The following is a 17,207-nucleotide window of genomic DNA, read 5'->3' on the forward strand; positions in this document are numbered from 1 at the left end:
TTTCCGTCCTGTGGGACTCTGTCCATCCCTTGGTCTCTGCAGGATACAGTGTTGGCACCTGGTGGCCGCCAAGGGGGGATGCTGTGGTGGTGGTGATGGGACTTTTTCAGAATGTTCTGAGGAAGGGCCGCTACAAAGCCCCTGGGCCTTGGGGCCCATAGCCCCGTCTGTGGGTTGTCAGAATTGTCTCACAGAGCCCAACCTGAAATGGCAGGGGTGGGGATGGGGATGGGGTGTGGGGTTGGGAGGCCATTCTGGCAACACATCGGTAATGGACCTGGTAGGTTTCAGGGAGCCACGGTCTTCCAGACTGATAGGATGGACCGAAACAGGACATGTGGAACTTGCTCACACATCGGTCCTTTGAAACCCTCAGACCCACCCCTTGGGGGAAGGGTACCTGGATGGTCAGGCCTACCTGCTTCCAGGTACCACACAGAAAGGTGACTCTCCCCCTGGCGTTTAGGAGCTGGGGAGTTAGTGAAGGCTTCCTAGAGGCAGTGACCTTTATGCTGGGTTTTGAAGAGTAAATAGGAGTTTTCCAGGCAGAGAAGAAAGGAAGAATTCTCTCTGCAGAGGGAACACGTGCAAGGGGTGAAGGTGTGACAGGCGGAGCCGTGTCGGGGGCTGGGGAAGCTGGTGTGGAGGATGTCGGGGAGATGAAGCTGAGTCGGAGGCTGGGCGGATCACGAGGGTCCCCTATGCTCATCTAAGGTCTTTAGACGTAATCAGTGGGTGAATAAACATTTAGAGCAAGGGAATGACATGGTCAGGAAAGCGACCCCAGCGGCTCTGCCAGAGGTTGGCCAAAGGCACCACATCTAGAATGCAGAGCATCTCCCTGGTGCCTCCCCCCTTTTCTCTTGGGATGCGCAGGAAACGCTGTGTGTTGCCTCATGTGTGCTCTTGTGCTGGGGCGGACCCGTTTCCCCCCAGGAGTGTGCATCTCAATTCTGTTAGGGAAATCCAGCAGAAACTCTATGTGCTATGAAATTGTGTGAGAAGCGACATCTCCTCCATAAAGGGACGGTCTGCGTGTCTCCTTTCTCTCAAAATGAGAAATACTTGAATCAAGGATTGAAAGCAGACAGTAAGGTTACCTATATTGGTGCCTCCTCTGCTCTCAAAAGCAATTAGGACGAGGGGCTCATGAAAGGTTAGGCCTGGGGATCTTCCCCGTGGTTCCTTGGAAGCCACAGCATCAAGGAGGCAGTTTGGCCGTGTGCTCAGGGCCCACACTTGGCAGGAGACAGAGTTCAGACCTTGGCTCTGCTACCTGCCGCCTCTGGGCCGGTGACATGGTGCTTCACCTCTCTGCATGTCTCTGTGTCCTTTCCTGCAAGATGGGAGGCCTCTTGCCTCCATCAGAGAGTGGGTGAACCAGCGGTCCGCCTGGAAAGGGCCCTGTGCCTGACACGGAGACGCTGGCTGGATGGAAGACGTTGCTTTATGTACAAAGCATCAGTGAACTCCGAATGAGGGCACAGGCTCCCTGCTGTTCGCACTCACTGTCATGTGACATCTCCTTGCGTAGCTTGCCTTGTTCTTTCTTTAAAAGATACCACCAGACCCCGGAAGAGCCATGAGAAGGAGGGGGTGGAGTATCACTTTGTCTCTAAGCAAGCATTCGAGGCCGGCATACATCACAACAGGTACGTCTGCTGGGTGGGCCAGCTGGCCCTCGGTGCGGGTGCGGGTCTTTGCATCTGCCTCATGTTCCACTTGACCCCCAGGAGGGCTTCCAGGGAAGGCGGAGGAGGGGAGAGAATCGTGGTGGAAGTCCGTTCATGTTTCTGTGCCAATTTGGGCGAGCTCGGGAACTGCGGGCCTTTTCCCCTTTGGTGTTTTAGGTTCCTGGAGCATGGGGAATATAAGGAAAATCTCTACGGGACCAGCCTGGATGCCATTCACGCTGTGATGGCCAAAAACAAAGTTTGTTTGGTGGACGTAGAGCCGGACGTGAGTTCCTGGGCCAGTTGGGCATGTTTTATTCATGGAATTTATAAACTAGAGGGTTGTACATTTTACAGCATATCTGACCTCAGTTTAAGGGAGTTTTATTAGTCTAGAGCAGGGGTCCTCAAACTACGGCCTGCGGGCCACATGCAAATACAAATATTGTATTTGTTCCCGTTTTGTTTTTTTACTTCAAAATAAGATATGTGCAGTGTGCATAGGAATTTGTTCATAGTTTTTTTTTAAACTATAGTCCGGCCCTCCAACGGTCTGAGGGACAGTGAACTGGCCCCCTGTTTAAAAAGTTTGAGGACCCCTGGCCTAGAGCACTGGATATTAAAATTTCTTGGGGTCACCCTTTGAGAAGCTAATGAAAGCTTTGCATCCCAAAATATGCACCTCTATACACCAAAACTGCATTAACATTGTAGGGAGTCATGGACCCCTTGGCAGCCAGAGACCCGGGATAGGACTCTGCATGGAGTAAGTCATGCAGTCGAGGGCGGCGCCGACTGGCCCGTTGCGATGGGACAGGAAATTAGATGTCAGTGCCCAGCTGGAGGCTGGGACTCAGCTCTTCGCACAGCAAACCTCTTCCTTGAACAGGACAAGTGAAGTCAGTGGCGTGGGAACCACCGAGGGAGGTGGTCGGGAGAACAGTTTGAAAGGGAAAAGGGGGAGACACGTCTCTGTGAAGCACTTCAAAAACCCTTTCAGTCTTGCACACCCTGCCTGCTGTGTACTCGACAGGGGCTGACCCATCTTTTTCACCTTGTCTTTGAGAAACACTTCTAAGCTTTGACCTCAACCTGGAGATTTTTTATTCCTCTATAGAAATAGCACTCTGGTTTGGATATAAGCTATAGGCTTTATTTTATAGAAGTTTGCTTGAAACAAATTCCAAAAAGCACATTATATATAAGGAAAACCCTCCCTCATTTGGAGTTACTGGGAGTTGGCAGTCAAAATTTCAGGATTTTATTTGGAAAGTGATTTTTATTGTTTTGGCTGCAAATTGTGCATATAGCAGTTTAATGCCAGTGTTTCCAGACAGAGGCCCTTAAGATACAATGCACTAATAGGACGTTTGTATATTGAAAACCTCCTAGAGTCTTCACAATTTGTTTCGAGTTCTTAGTCTCTTCATTTGCTTAGCAGACCTTTTCTTTGACTATCAGTAGGCGGTTTGGGCGATAGCACACATTCCGAATTGGCGTAGTCCAAGTTGATGACTAAATAGATACACAGTGAGTCCTGCTGGCTCACCCGTCAGGCCTGGGCAGGCAGAGAAGGGCATAAGGAGGTTAGTTCGAGCTCGTGGGGTCAGCGCCAAGAGAGATGACAACTCTGGGAGCAGAGGCTTCGGAACCTCCCATCTCAGCAAGTGGGCCTCCAGGCCGCCAGTTGAGCCCACAGTCAACGTGGAGAGTGAGGAAATGAGCAGAAGAGGAGAATGCCCAGCTGCAGTTCATTGTCATATGGCCATATAGTCGGAACCTTTACCATTGAGGTCCTGTGGTGAAGCACACCATTATGGAGCATTTGAAAATTATGTTTCACAGTAAAATATTTTCAAAGTATATAATACTCCTGAACTTGTCTTCACAGGCACTGAGACAACTGAGGACCTCAGAGTTCAAGCCCTATATTATATTTGTAAAGCCTGCAATTCAGGAAAAAAGGAAGATGCCACCCATGTCCCCAGCTTGTGAGGACATAGCAGCCCCTCTTGTAAGTTTAAAATTGGTCATTTCTTTCATGCTTTTTAAAAAATATGTTTTTATTGATTTTAGAGAAGAAGGGGGAGAGAGAGAGCTAAAACATCAATGATGAGAGAATCATTGATTGGCTGCCTCCTGCACGGCCCCTACTTGGGACCCATGCATGTGCCCTTGACCATAATCAAACCCGGGACCCTTCAGTCCACAGGCCAACACTCTATCCACTGAGCCAAACCATAGAAGGCTAAAATTGGTCATTTCTTTTCTAAAGGCCCAACAGGGCCTGTTACCTTATATATAAGGGTGCTTGTACCTCCTGCCAAAGGCCATCTTTCCATTTTGCCTATTGGTCAGAGTTCCTTGATCAGTGACCAGACGGCCCAGGTGGGGCAGCCGGAGCTGCCTCCCGGTTTAGATAGGGGCGGCTTTGTCTGGGTTCCACACCTGCCCTCCCTGAGAATAGGTACCTGAATGTCACAAACCACACAAATCTGTTGAACTAAGCCAGACCCAAGTAGTTTTAATTGACACTTTCATTAAAACCCAGTCCAGACCCAGTAAGCTAATCCAACATGGGGCAACAGGCAGCATGAGGGGAGCCTTGCCCACCTGCTGGCTGTTCAGGTCTGTGACTCTTGCTGAAGCTGCAGGTGGTTGGACGGTCCACCTTTGCAGGCCAGGAAAAGGATGCAGGGGATTTGTGGCTGCAAAACAAATATCACACATTTCACTCCATTAGAGATTTGAGTTCTTTCAAGATGCGAATATTCCTTAGGAAGATGGAGGTACTTATGGCAAAAATGTTCCTTCTGCCATTTCTCAAGTAGCTAAATGCTTCCAGGGTGAGCAGCGAGGGGCCTGGAGGAGGGGAAACTCCGGCAGCAACAGACTGACAGGCTACAGGATGTGTGTATAGAGGGAGGGAGAGGTGGGGTTGAAGATCCAGGGGCGGCACTGGGTTACTGTGGTGCGCCTTTGAGTACCAGAGGGGCCCTGCAAGATCCAGTATAGGACTGGGAAGCTTCTCCAAATTTCATCTAGCTTTTTCCCTCCTGGGGGAAGGAGGAGGAGGAATGATCTGAGTCTTCTCTTAGGTCTCAGCCGTCTTAGCAGGTAAGAACTGTTCCCTCGCCCTGTAGAACATAACTTCCGAAACTGCAGGCGCCCTCCCTGAAGCAGGAATCAGGTTTTGAATGGTGACAGAGAGAAGAGGAGGAGGGACTTTTTTGGAAGGCGGGTCTCTTTGGGGGAGGACAGCTCACCCCGCTCTATGGCAGCATCCAAACACTGAGCCCCTAAAAGCAGAGGAGAGAAGGCAACCCGGGACTGGAAAGAGATAGGAGGTGGGCGAATGCCGAAGAGAAATTTTGTTTTGCAATTTGACTTAGAGTGGATCTGCCCCTTTCTTCCCCAACCCAAACTCAAGGTAGTCAACTCTCTGCTTTAAATTCTATTTGTTAGAGGTTTCTTGAATGCAGAAGCAAACATTGTGTGAGTTTGGTAAGGCGGGATCATTGGCTATCTATACCTTAGTGTGAGGTGTCAGGAAAATAATCTGATTAAAGGAGGCAGGTACCCTAAGGAAATGGGGAATTTGGCCAGTGTTGTCCCAGCACTTTCTTAACTCTACTTTGTGTCTTGTGTTTGGCCCTGGTATAAGGAAATGAAAAGAAAAAATGAGTTCTACAGCATGAACTTAGGAGTCTTCAGAGGGCATTAGAGTTCCTTATTCGACTTCGTTCCCCTCCCTCCCCCACTGGTTTCAGAATTGCTTTTAAATATATATATATATACTTCAAAGAGGGAGGGAGAGAGAGATGGAAACATCAACGATGAGAGGGAATCGTTGATCGGCTGCCTCCTGCACACCCCACACTGGGGATCGAGCCCCCAACCCCAAGCATATGCCCTGACTGGGAATCAAACCACAAGCCCCTGGTTCATAGGTTGATGCTCAACCACGGAGCCATGCCGGCAGGGCCAGAAATGCTTCTTTATTGTTATTATTTATAGGTCTTTCCTGTAATTATTTAACCAAATTGCCATGCAACACAATAGTAGCACTTCTTTGGAAATACCATTGGACAGGAAATGTGATATTGACACAGATACAGAATCAGCATCCGCCCCCCCTGGCCCCCGCCAAGAACTTCATATCATGGCTTGCAGTTAACAGGTCCTGAGTAGATATTTTGTGAATGACTGATTGAACAGTGAATGATTTTGTCAACTGCCCATTCACTTTCTTGGAGGTTTGCTAGGATATTTTCATTCCACTCTGTTCTTTGTGTACACCGTTGGTTATTCATGGACCATCGTCATCAGTCATCACTTCACTCGGGACATTGCACCAAGACACAAGGTGTAGGTTTCCTGTTTGAGGGGAGAACCACCCTGTTGCTCCATAACTGCCCCTTTCCTTTGCAGGATGAGGAGCAGCGAGAGATGTCCGCCTCCGCCGCCTTCATAGACCAGCATTACGGGCACCTGGTGGACGCTGTGCTGGTGCGGGAGGATCTCCAGAGCGCGTACAGCCAGCTCAGAGCTCTCTTAGAGAGCCTGAGCAAGGACACTCACTGGGTCCCCATTAGTTGGGTCAGGTAACTATATCCTAGAACAGCCCCATTGGAGGGGACCTGGAAGACCACCTAGTCCAGCCATGTTACCATCAAGGAATCCCAGGTGTGGAGAGGGGCAGAATTTTCCATCAACCAGAAGAGCATATGTGGGCAGTCCCGTTCATTGGGTTTTATCTGTTGTTTTCCACTATAACTCCCTGGAGCAGAAACTGTGAGTTGAAAGGGGGCATAGCACACAAGAACACATTTCCTTCATTAAAGTGTCACAGGCAAGTTGACCCTGATTCTTTGTACCAGAGTTAAGTAGCCCCTGTCTCTTGGGGATGGGGGTGGCGGGTTTATACAGTGCCGATCTGCAGGGATGTAGGCTTTAGAAGTCGGGTGACGCCTCATGGATCCCGCTCTGTTGGAAGTTGAGTTGCTTTACCCAAGGGGATTTTTCCATGGAACTGAAGTCCCCCTGTCTCCAAGCATCACAATGTGAATTTTCACCTTGTTGAAGGCAAGTGCTTGCCGGGCACTGGAGAACTTGCTCCTCTGCCTTCTTAAGCAGTGGGCATACATGCACTTCTACGGAAGACGGAGGCACTGTGCTGACACAGGGAGGTGTTTTCAGGGACTACTGAGGAAGGCAAGGCTGCTTGTCCCCTTTCTAAATAGCCCAAGACTCCTACAACGGAGCCCTTGCTTTGTCTGATTGGTTCTGATCCATCCCTTGTCCCTCTCATTACTGACAGCGGTGCTGGTTCTTGCCTGTCCCTACCTTCAGATGCTAGGGCTTCCTGTCGGGCGAGATCATGGGAAACCAGATGATCCCTCTTGTCGAAACTGTGTCTGAGTCAGGATACATCAGTCCTGACTGTGAACATCAGATTATATAGACTCTGAGTGAGTGGCTAATGGTCTCTCTCTTGAGCAAAACTGCCATACAGGATTTGTGACATATCTTAGCTGCTCGGAGAATTTTATTTCTTATTAATAGCCAACGTATGTCTTTATTCTGTGCTGGGAGCTATGCTGTGGCCTTTAAGTACATTACTTTGACAAATACTCTAAGCCTATAACATAAGATTCTATCATCGCTGTCAAACAATAAGAATAATAAGGCTTAGGAAGTTTAAATAACACGTTCAAGCTCACACAGCTTTAAATAAATGGCAGCGCTGTAGTATTTGAGCCCAAGTCTCCCTAATACCAGAGATGGCCATTTGTCACTATGCTATACTTTCATTGTTTTTGTGGATCCATAATTGAGGCTACCTGTTAAATAATTGGCTTATAAGTGAGGAATGTGTTCACAGCTAGGATTTACAGTAACATGCAGTGTGGCTGTAGCTTCTCCTACTAAAAAGAGGCTCTTACACTTGTACATTTTCAAGCTCTTTTCCTCATGAGAAGAAAAGGCGGCCAGGTTAAGGGCGAAGCGCCATGGAGAAGGTTTGGAAATTTCCATTTTGCCTTGTTACCCAAGGACACATTTGCAACTTTCTATCTAGCTCACTAACCTGGTGGGTTCACCTGACAGGATCACATTCTTTATTTTATTTTTTTAAATATATTTTTATTGATTTCAGAGAGGAAAGGAGAGGGAGAGAGAGATAGAAACATCAATGATGAGAGAATCATTGGTCGGCTGCCTCTTGCACGCCCCACGCTGGGGATCGAGCCTGCATGTGCCCTGACCGGGAATCGAACCATGATCTCCTGGTGACTAGGTCGACACTCAACCACTGAGGCACGCCAGCCGGGCAGGATCACGTTCTTTAGACCTTTCTAGCAAAAGGATGAGGACCGCTTTGCACTTACAGAATATTGGATTCTTATCAAGTGAAATTAGTCTGGAGCTGTCTCACATAGAACCAGGGCAGGAGGCGCAGCTGCCCCATGGTGAGAATGACACATGCAAGGTTGTGTGTATTTCACAGGAGAGCCGTGATCTAAAGTCAGCTCCCAGGCAGAAAACAGGTCAAAATTACTCTGGAAAAGTCCCCTTGGGAGGCACGTTGGTGGAGATCCTCACCATCTCTTAGTAGGTGCCACCCAGATGCTTTTCCTCTGGAGGAGGAACACGGGGGTTGAGCACCGGGTGACTTTTTGTTGTTGTAATTTCATACTATTCCGCAGCCATTTTCTTCTTCTTAATATTTTTATATAATTATCAGAGGAAATGGTAATAATTCTCTTTATGTACATGATGAAGCAAAGCATTGAAACATGATGCCTGCTTTATTTCCCTATCGAAGTAGTTTTCCAGCTTTCCCCCCACCCCTAAGACAAGCTGTGCCTACAGCTGTTTGCTGTCTGTGAGAATAGAATGAATAGGGCCCCGGAGGCAGCGGTCCATTTATAAAGTGTTTCTCCTGTTTGTGAAAAGCAGAAGAGTGGTGTTGAAAAAATGCATCTGTTTACACATATATATTGGTGGAACGTGTGTGAATGCGACTCCAACTCCCATTCGAGCTATTAATTTATACTTTCTGAGCTCCTGGGCAAAAACTTCACACAAGTCCATCAGTCTGGGCCTCCACACCAATAAATCTCTTTATTACATACTCCTCAAGATGTATCCTTTTCCCCCCACCTTGGGCTTTCAACCTCAGATAAACTCTCTGCCTGTGTCTACAGCCAGAGAACTTGTGAGCTCTAGAGGATTATTCTAGGTCAGGGATGTTAAATGGGTGGGGCATATGTGCTGCAATCACCCATTCTTGCACTCATGGCAGACATTACTAATTGATCACAGCACTCTCCTGCTGAATCTAGGCACTGCTTTCCTATCTTTCCGGACACAATATCCAGTATCAATTGAGCGGAATTAGCCAGTGAGTCAATCCTGTTTGCCATCCATGATCCAGTGATTTGTAACCTCCTCTGCCACCCACTCCACTCCCTGCAGGAGATGGGTTTAGACAGTTACAACCACTTGTCCGTCACAGGTCGTGCTCAGCTATGTTAAACATTAGTTGATCATGTTTGTATGTACCATTGTAGTTTCAAATAATTATACATGTTTTAAGACATGTGGCCCATCAAAATTTTGCACCCACTTATCACATCATTTATGCCACCAAACACAGGATCATGAATCCAAAAAATGATAGCACTTGTCAATGTGTTTATTAACTAAAAACCAGCATATGTACAAAGCCCATTCTCGAATCATACAGTTCGGAACCAAGAGGCATGTTCTATCCGGTAGACTTATTATGGATCCATTTCTTACTCTGTCCTGCCTTTTGAGCCTCATTCTAATTTGGGGAAATTTCCTCTCTTATGAATTCTGGTGAGAAACAGAACCTGTGTCCAGAAGTGGGAAAGGTCAGTTACTCATTTTCTCAGCCTCCCTTGCAGCTAAGGAATGGACATATGATCTGAGTTACACCCATCAGAAATACCTCTACTGACTTGGAATTGGGAGCTCGTGACACAACATGGCAGAGACAATGGAGACTTTTCAGACACAGCAGTTGCCGGTCAGCAAGACTGAGTTCTAGTGGAGCAGGCCTGTAGCACCCACAGACCAGTTCTACAGCAAGATTTGGGGTGTTGTTCCTTGATGTGCAGCTTGAAGCTTGGTTCTGCAGTTTTTTTTAGCAAGTATTGTTAATTCATATTCTTTTAATAAATTATTTCACTACTTAAATCAGACCAAGTCAGTCTCTGTTGCTTGAAACTAAGAATTTTAATTGATGGAGGCTGCAGAGACAGAAGGGACAGAATCACAGGTTGGGGGGCATATTAACATACTTTGCATGCCATGTTTAAAACTATGGCTCATTCTGGAAGGAATGGCAAGTGACAGAAGGTGTCAAATTAGAAAGTGCTAGGGACATATTTTTGCATCACTAATACAGTTGTAAATCACAAGCTCCTGAATATGAGCAGTAACACACACAGACTGAGAAGTAGGACTGGTAGCTTGAAAATATGTAGCGAGGGGGAAGGGATGAAAGGAGGAGTGAAGTGAAGGATGGCCACCAGGCTTCTCACTGAATGTCTAGACTGGTGGTGGTTCCTCGAACAGAGATGAACTGGAACCAGTTCAATAAGGGATTTATATTTGGACATATGTCTTCTTTAAACTTGTCATGCTGAGATAACTGTAGATTTCCATGTGTGTGATAAGCAATACAGATAGATCCCGTGGACCCCTTACCCACTTTCCCACATGCAAAAACTATAACACAAACAGGATATTGACAGTGATATGGTCATGATACAGAATACTTTCACCCTTGATATATTGGACATCATCAAAATTAAAATACTTTGCTCTGTGAAAGACTCCATGAAGATGACAAAAAGACAAATTACAGACGGGGAGAAAATATTTTGCAAATCACATATCCAAATAAGGGCTTGTATCTAGAATATACAAAGAACTTTCAAAATTCAATATTTCAAAAAAGAACAATCCAATTAGAAAATTGGCAAAAGATACGCACAGACATTTCACCAAAGAGGACAGACAGATGGAGAATAAGCACATGAAAGATGTTTAACTTAATTAATTAGAGTTATGCAAGTTAAAACCACATGAGACGTCACTACACACACATTAGAATGACTAAAATAAAAATGGTGATAATATCAAATGCTGGTGAGGATGTGGAAAACTGGATCACTCCTCCATTGCTGGTGGAAATGTAAAATGGTATACTACTCTGGAAATTGTTTTGTAGTCCCTTTTTATTTATTTATTTACTTACTTATTTTATTATTTTTTAACTCTCACCTGAGGATATTTTTTCCATTGCTTTTTTCAGAGAGAGTGGAAGGGAGGGAAGAGAGAGAGAGAGGAAAATTTTGATGTGAGAGACACACATCAACTGGCTGCCTCCTGCACACCCATGCCCTGACCAGGTGGTGGGGTGTGAACCTACAACCCAGGTACATGTCCTTGACTGGGAATCGCACCTGCAACTAACTCTTCGGTGCATGGGACAACATTCTAACCACTTAGCAACACTGGCCAGGGCTGTAGTTCCTTTTTAAATGGACTAACATGCAACCCAGCGCTCTTGGATATTTATCCCAGAGATACCAAACTTATTTTCTTGCAGAAACATTGTGTACAAATGTCCATAATAGTTTTATTCATAACAGTAAAAAAACTAAAAACTACCCAATGTCCTTCAGTGGGTACATCCATATCATGGGATATTCATCAGCGATAAAAAGGAATGAACTAATGGTACACACAACTTGGATGAACCTCAAGGAAATTATATGGCGTGGAAAAAGCCAATCTCAAAAGAATGGATACACACTGCACGATCACTGATGTAACAGTCATCAGATAACATAATGATAGAGATGAAAAACAAATGAGTGATTGCCAGGGGTTAAGAATGGGAGGAAGAGGGCGGCTCAAAGACAGTAGAGTCTTTTCATAATGGGACAGTTAACTACCTTGAATGTGGTTGTCGTTACACAAAGGCACACATTCGATAACATTGCATAGAGCTGTACACACATACATGAGTGCATGTATGACTGGAGAACTGTGTACATGCTCTACGGATTGTACCAGTGCCCATGTCCTGGTTTGGTTGTACTGTTATTACACAAGAAGCTAACACTGGAGGGAGTTGAGTGACGGGTGCAGGAGGAGTCCTCCTGCCCCCCCCTCCACTCCTACCTCTGTACGTTTATCTGCAACTTCCTGTGAATCTAAATATTTTAAAATAAAGCAGTTTATTTATGATAAGAATATTATAGATTTACTGTCTCTCAAAATAAGCCAGGCTCAGCACCAACATGACCAGTCATAGAAGCCACTCAATGTGGTCTTGCCATATGGTTTAATATATTTTTGATATTTTCACGGTTGCTACTTCTTATAAATGAACACGGTACGTGGGAAGTCGACGAGCATTTTTTCCCGATTCTGCATATTCACAGGGAACTAACGGCATACGTTCTCTGTGTTGTCTGGACCCTAATTTCCTGGTGTGCTTCTGTTTTCCATTTTTTAAAAAAATATATATTTTATTGATTTTTTTACAGAGAAGAAGGGAGAGGGATAGAGAGTTAGAAACATTGATGAGAGAGCAACATCGATCAGCTGCCTCCTGCACACCCCCCACTGGGGATGTGCCTGCAACCAAGGTACCTGCCCTTGACCGGAATTGAACCTGGGACCCTTCAGTCTGCAGGCCGACGCTCTATCCACTGAGCCAAACCAGTTCGGCACTGTTTTCCATTTTGATGGAGCTGAACTTGTGGCTGGATCATCTCACCCCACCTTTTCTTCCCCCAGAATGGTGATGATGGTTTATGTCTTAAAAAGTTCTCTCTCATTAAAACTTCTTTTCATAGCCCCAAATAAAAAATGCTTGTTGCCTCTTTTCTTCCGCCTGCCCCATTCTGTCTCCATTTTGGGATGGGACTTAAAGCCATTGGGTACCTTAAATGTAACTTACTCATTTTGTGTTTCAAGCTTTATTGTAGCATCCCTAAGATTGAGCATGCAGCCATTTAGGAGTGTCTTGAGATTCCAAACAGCTAAGAAATCCTAGGGCCTTCTCTTGTGTCTGTTCTGTGGGGAGTAACCTTGTATTCGGGGAGAAGCGAGGGAGAGAGAAGTAGAGAAGCATCAATTATACAGAATTATTCTTTGGAAAGCCCGAGTGTCCATTTATCCCTCTCCCCGGGGTAGGGGTGGGGAGTGGGGGGCCAAACTTAGTCGTTACTAACAATGTTCAATCATACAAAATGCCAACACAACAATACTTTTGAATAGTGACAGAGACCTGTAATGTAACTTTGGCACAACATTAAAGCCACGAGACCTCCTGTTTATATCTGCTTGGAACAAATCACTTCCCCTTAGACATGTAAAGCCTCAAAGCTGATGACAAAAGACAGTCATTTCCTACTTAAATGGAGAGAAAGCAGAGACAGAGCTCGCAGGTCTCTGAATGGGTAACCAGCAGAGACTACAGAAGAGTAAATCCACCCTTTCACTGGGCCCCTCTACAGTTCTCGAGACTTTGGTATCAAGTGTTCGATATCACCATGTTCGACAGTAAAGAGCAGCCGGGTAAGACATACCTATCCAGCTTGGTAGAAAAGATACTTTGTTGTATTTTTGATATAACGTCTTGACTTCTTGAAGGGAAAAAAAAAAAAAAAATCAGAACGGTTATGTCAAAGCCAGGGCGCGGGTGCGAAAGTTGAAGTTTCCAAATTCAATATTTCAGAATTGCTTACAGAAAAAGCTTCCAGATTGAAGTCAGGGAGCGGAGGTTTTAAAAATACTGCCAATGCCGCCCCCTCCCCCTCCTTGAAGGGTTACGCCTAATAAAGCCTATTAACCCCGTGTTGGATGTATACCCTCCATTCTCTTCGCTTGGACATTCAGCCTTTCTGAATGAATTGAGGGATGAAGGAAGATGCTAACGGATATCTCTCTGGAACGTGCATGCTGGCTTTGCTGCCAGGGAGAGATCCTGGGCTCCTGGATGGTTTGTTCTAGGTGGTTTTTCTTTTACCAATTATTTTCTTTTACCGATCATTTCTCATGATCTTGCCCTCGGTGGTTAATGGGCCCTCCTGAGACTGACGCTGCTCTGAACACAGACAAACTGTGCACCCCCGGGAACCTCCCAGAGCCCCCACGTGCCTGCCAGTCCATCTCCGACGACCTGCGGTCATAGTTTGGTTTGCGGTCATCCAGCCTCTTCAGAATGCCCTGGTTTTCAATGGTGATTCTCACCAGGTTCCGGTTCCTCGTTTCTCTGTTTAAGCTGAAAAAACACAGGACCTTGGTGAAAAATGAAACTGTCCTCCTGGATGGGAAGGGGGGCCATGAAGCAAGCTGTCCCCGCTGAGCCCGGAGGCCCGCGTGCCTCCCGAACCAGGCTGCACCCTGGGAACTGGGCATAGCCTTGGCCGGCTTAGATCAGCGGTTCTCAGCCCCACGGCTCACAAAGATGCCAGGTGATTGGTCTCGGGTGCAGCTTGTAAAAAGTGGCATTTTGTAAAAGCCCTTAAGGAATCCTGTGAAACAAGGATTGAGAATGTCTGATTTCTAGGATAAGGGAAGGTCTTGCCTATAGATAAATCTCAAATGGCCGGTGACAAGTTTTGTTTCATCTCATTTCCCTCAGCTTTCAAGTCAATTTCAGATACACAATGACCCAGAAAGGCGCACGCGCACGCACACGCATACACACCACACACACACACACACACACACACTCTTCCTCTTACATACACTTTTGTAGCCCTGACCACATTGCATTGTTATTTACATGACTGTATCCCCTATCAGACCTGAGTTCTTTGAGATTAGGAAATATATATATCTTATCTGGTCTCTGGATCCCAGTGCTGAGCACACAGTAGCTCAGGAAATATTTGTGGAAATGATTCTTAAGAATGCTGTGTCACCAGAACCGGTTTGGCTCAGTAGATAGAGCGTCGGCCTGCGGACTCAAGGGTCCTGCGTTCGATTCCGGTCAAGGGCATGTACCTTTGTTGCAGGCACATCCCCAGTGGGGGCGTGCAGGAGGCAGCTGATCAATGTTTCTCTCTCATTGATGTTTCTGGCTCTCTATCCCTCTCCTTTCCTCTCTGTAAAAAATCAATAAAATATATTTAAAAAAACAACAACAAAAAAATGCTGTGTCGTAGTCCCAGCGATGGTCACCACTTCACACAAGGATGTAGTGCTTTCCCGTGACAAACTCTGAATGAGACTCTGAAATCAGTCTCTCAGCTGATACAAACGCTCTTTAATGCTGGGAACGTTCCCCATTTGGGGGAGTTTTCGTTCTCCTTCACATCATCTCTTTGGTTATTCCTCAAGATAACGTCCCCTCAGTATTCCTCCCCCTGGGGAGAAGCTTGCACTGACACTGAACAATGACACGAAGAGAAGCAACACTACCTTTTGGAGAAGTACTCATTCCAGCAATCCACCTTGGCAGGGCCGCGATGGGCATTCGCAATTTTCTGACACAGTTGCTTGTTTTCATGCTCGATTTTGTTGATTCTCTTTTGTTCACCCTGGTGAGAAAGCCCACCCCTGCATGAGGACGTCCTCGCGACATTGTGCCGAGCACACAAGTCTTGGCATGGCTCTCCTCTGGGATTGTGGGAAAGGGCAAACTGAGGCCCCCCGGGGGGACTGGGAGCAGAGCTGGAGAGACTGGGGGTGATGTGTGTGGGGAGGAGGAGCATTCTCGAGTCTTTTGGTTGGGTGGGTATTTAGAAGATTCTGGGGAACTGCACCTCTTTAGGACACAGATAAAACTCAGGAAGGCACATGTGCAGATGGCAAGAACACATACCTGTAGCTTGCCCAGCTTTAAAATGTGATGTGTGCGTGTCACTGGAGGTTTGGTATCGACAGCAGGTTTCACTGGAGGATAAAAGGGAGCAATTTTATATCATAGGCGACCTCTTCGCAGCCTCAGAAAAGCTCACATTCTAGACCAGTGATGGCGAACCTATGACCCCCGTGTCAGAGGTGACACGCGAACTCAGTTTTTTGGTTGATTTTTCTTTGTTAAATGGCATTTAAGTATATAAAATAAATATCAAAAATATAAGTCTTTGTTTTACTATGGTTGCAAATATCAAAAAATGTCTATATATGACACGGCACCAGAGTTAAGTTAGGGTTTTTCAAAATGCTGACACGCCGAGCTCAAAAGGTTCGCATCACTGTTCTAGACAATGACCCTGATTAATAAACATTACGATTTTGAATTCTGACCTTAATCCAGTTCAGGAGTTTTAGTTTAATTTCCCAAACTGACATCTTTGAAGAGTTTTGAGCAGGTCAGGATGGTAAGGGCTAGAATAAGTAACATTTATGGAGACATATGTCCTTTGAATTCCATGAAAGCGCTTCTTTCCCATCCTTTCCCAGTAGGACTAGCTTGTCTATCAAGGGCTGAAGTCCTATTCTCTTCCTATCCTACTTTGGCTTTAAAGTATTTAAATGAGCCTGGCCAGTGTGGCTCAGTGAGTTGGGTGTCGTCCCATGTACCTAGAGGTCACCTGTTTGATCCCTGGTTAGAGCACATGCCCAGCTTGCGAGCTCCATCCCCAGTGGGGGGTGTGCAGGAGGCAGCCAATCGATGTTTCTCTCTCTCTCTCCCTTTCCCTTCCTCTCTCTCTAGAAAAATCAATAAAAACATTTTTCAAAAAAAGAATTTAACCCTAACCGGTTTGGCTCAGTGGATAGAGGGTTGGCCTGCGGACTGAAGGGTCCCAGGTTGAATTACGGTCAAGGGCACATGCCTGGGTTGTATGCAGGAGGCAACCAATCAATGATTCTCTCTTATCATTGATATATCTATCTCCCTCTCCCTTCCTCTCTGAAATCAATAAAGAAAGAAAAAAGAATGAATTTTTTAAAAAGAATTTAAATGAACATATCTATCAAATGAACCCTGGTGGAAGATAAATTTTGTCACTGATGCTAATGTCCTTTTGACCCAACTCAGCAGATAAGGCCACATCACCTCAAAGCCATGTGCCGGTCTGATTTGCTGTCAGCATCTCTAAGGCAGACCCTTCCCGAACCCCTAATGGCAGTGTCCAACCCAAACTGCCCACATACCTATCTCTATCCTATTCTTGTGAGATATGTAATGACCGAAGTCCAGTTTCTTCCTGAAGTCTGTGCTCTGCCTGTGATTAGAGACAATTACAGGGTAGGCTAGATACTGCAGGGAATTATTCATCTTCTCCTCCTAGTCTCACTTCAGAAATGAGGCAGCCAGGCTTCTCTGTGAGGTACTTTGCTGTCCCTATGGTGGGTTGTCATAGTTACCCAGTTGTGACATCAGGGACAGGACCAAGGGAAGGAGGAGCAGTGGCAGAGCATGCCTAGTTGTCCCCAGGCTTCTCCTGTGAAAGCTGACCTAGGCCCAAGTCAAGATGAGGAGTGAGGACCTCAGAAGCATTTTCACCTGCCTTGAGTGCAGATGCT

At 46.1% G+C, this 17,207-nt stretch overlaps 2 protein-coding genes across 4 annotated transcripts in view; one reads left to right on the plus strand and one right to left on the minus strand.

Annotated features, from left to right (window-relative positions):
- The window catches only part of MPP3 (membrane palmitoylated protein 3), a 30,560-nt gene extending 19,662 nt beyond the window's left edge, over positions 1-10,898 (plus strand). The window contains exons 17-20 of one of the 2 annotated variants that reach the window (XM_036341873.1): positions 1,559-1,652; positions 1,851-1,959; positions 3,565-3,687; positions 6,105-6,281. In XM_036341873.1, the coding sequence (XP_036197766.1) occupies positions 1,559-1,652; positions 1,851-1,959; positions 3,565-3,687; positions 6,105-6,281 (503 nt within the window). Of the gene's footprint in view, positions 1-1,558; positions 1,653-1,850; positions 1,960-3,564; positions 3,688-6,104 lie in introns of both variants that reach the window. The other variant, XM_036341872.1, reaches the window with a different exon arrangement.
- A 1,816-nt stretch (positions 10,899-12,714) lies between these two features.
- On the minus strand, positions 12,715-16,959 carry CFAP97D1 (CFAP97 domain containing 1). Of its 2 annotated transcripts, none has more exons than XM_036339037.1 (5): positions 16,836-16,959; positions 15,556-15,626; positions 15,150-15,271; positions 13,313-13,366; positions 12,715-12,811 (listed from the first exon to the last, which is right to left on the minus strand). In XM_036339037.1, exons 1-5 carry the CDS (start codon positions 16,957-16,959, stop codon positions 12,715-12,717), a joined length of 468 nt encoding a protein of 155 aa, XP_036194930.1. The 2 variants fall into 2 exon arrangements, with proteins under 2 accessions (XP_036194930.1, XP_036194929.1); XM_036339036.1 differs by lacking the exon at positions 12,715-12,811 and adding an exon at positions 13,884-14,007 and having other exon boundaries at positions 13,286-13,369; positions 15,153-15,271.
- Between the last annotated feature and the right edge of the window lie 248 nt (positions 16,960-17,207).

Source organism: Myotis myotis, unplaced genomic scaffold, assembly GCF_014108235.1.
Source record: "Myotis myotis isolate mMyoMyo1 unplaced genomic scaffold, mMyoMyo1.p scaffold_m19_p_17, whole genome shotgun sequence".
Taxonomy (NCBI): domain Eukaryota; kingdom Metazoa; phylum Chordata; class Mammalia; order Chiroptera; family Vespertilionidae; genus Myotis; species Myotis myotis.

Coding starts and splice junctions, on each gene's coding strand:
- CFAP97D1 (XM_036339036.1), bottom strand. CDS start 16,959: ATGAATAATTCCCTGCAGTATCTAGCCTACCCTGTAATTGTCTCTAAT. Junction 14,008..15,152: donor AATGAGTACTTCTCCAAAAG/GTAGTGTTGCTT, acceptor GTGTTTTTTCAG/CTTAAACAGAGAAACGAGGA. Junction 13,370..13,883: donor CGTCGGAGATGGACTGGCAG/GCACGTGGGGGC, acceptor TTTCCCTTCAAG/AAGTCAAGACGTTATATCAA.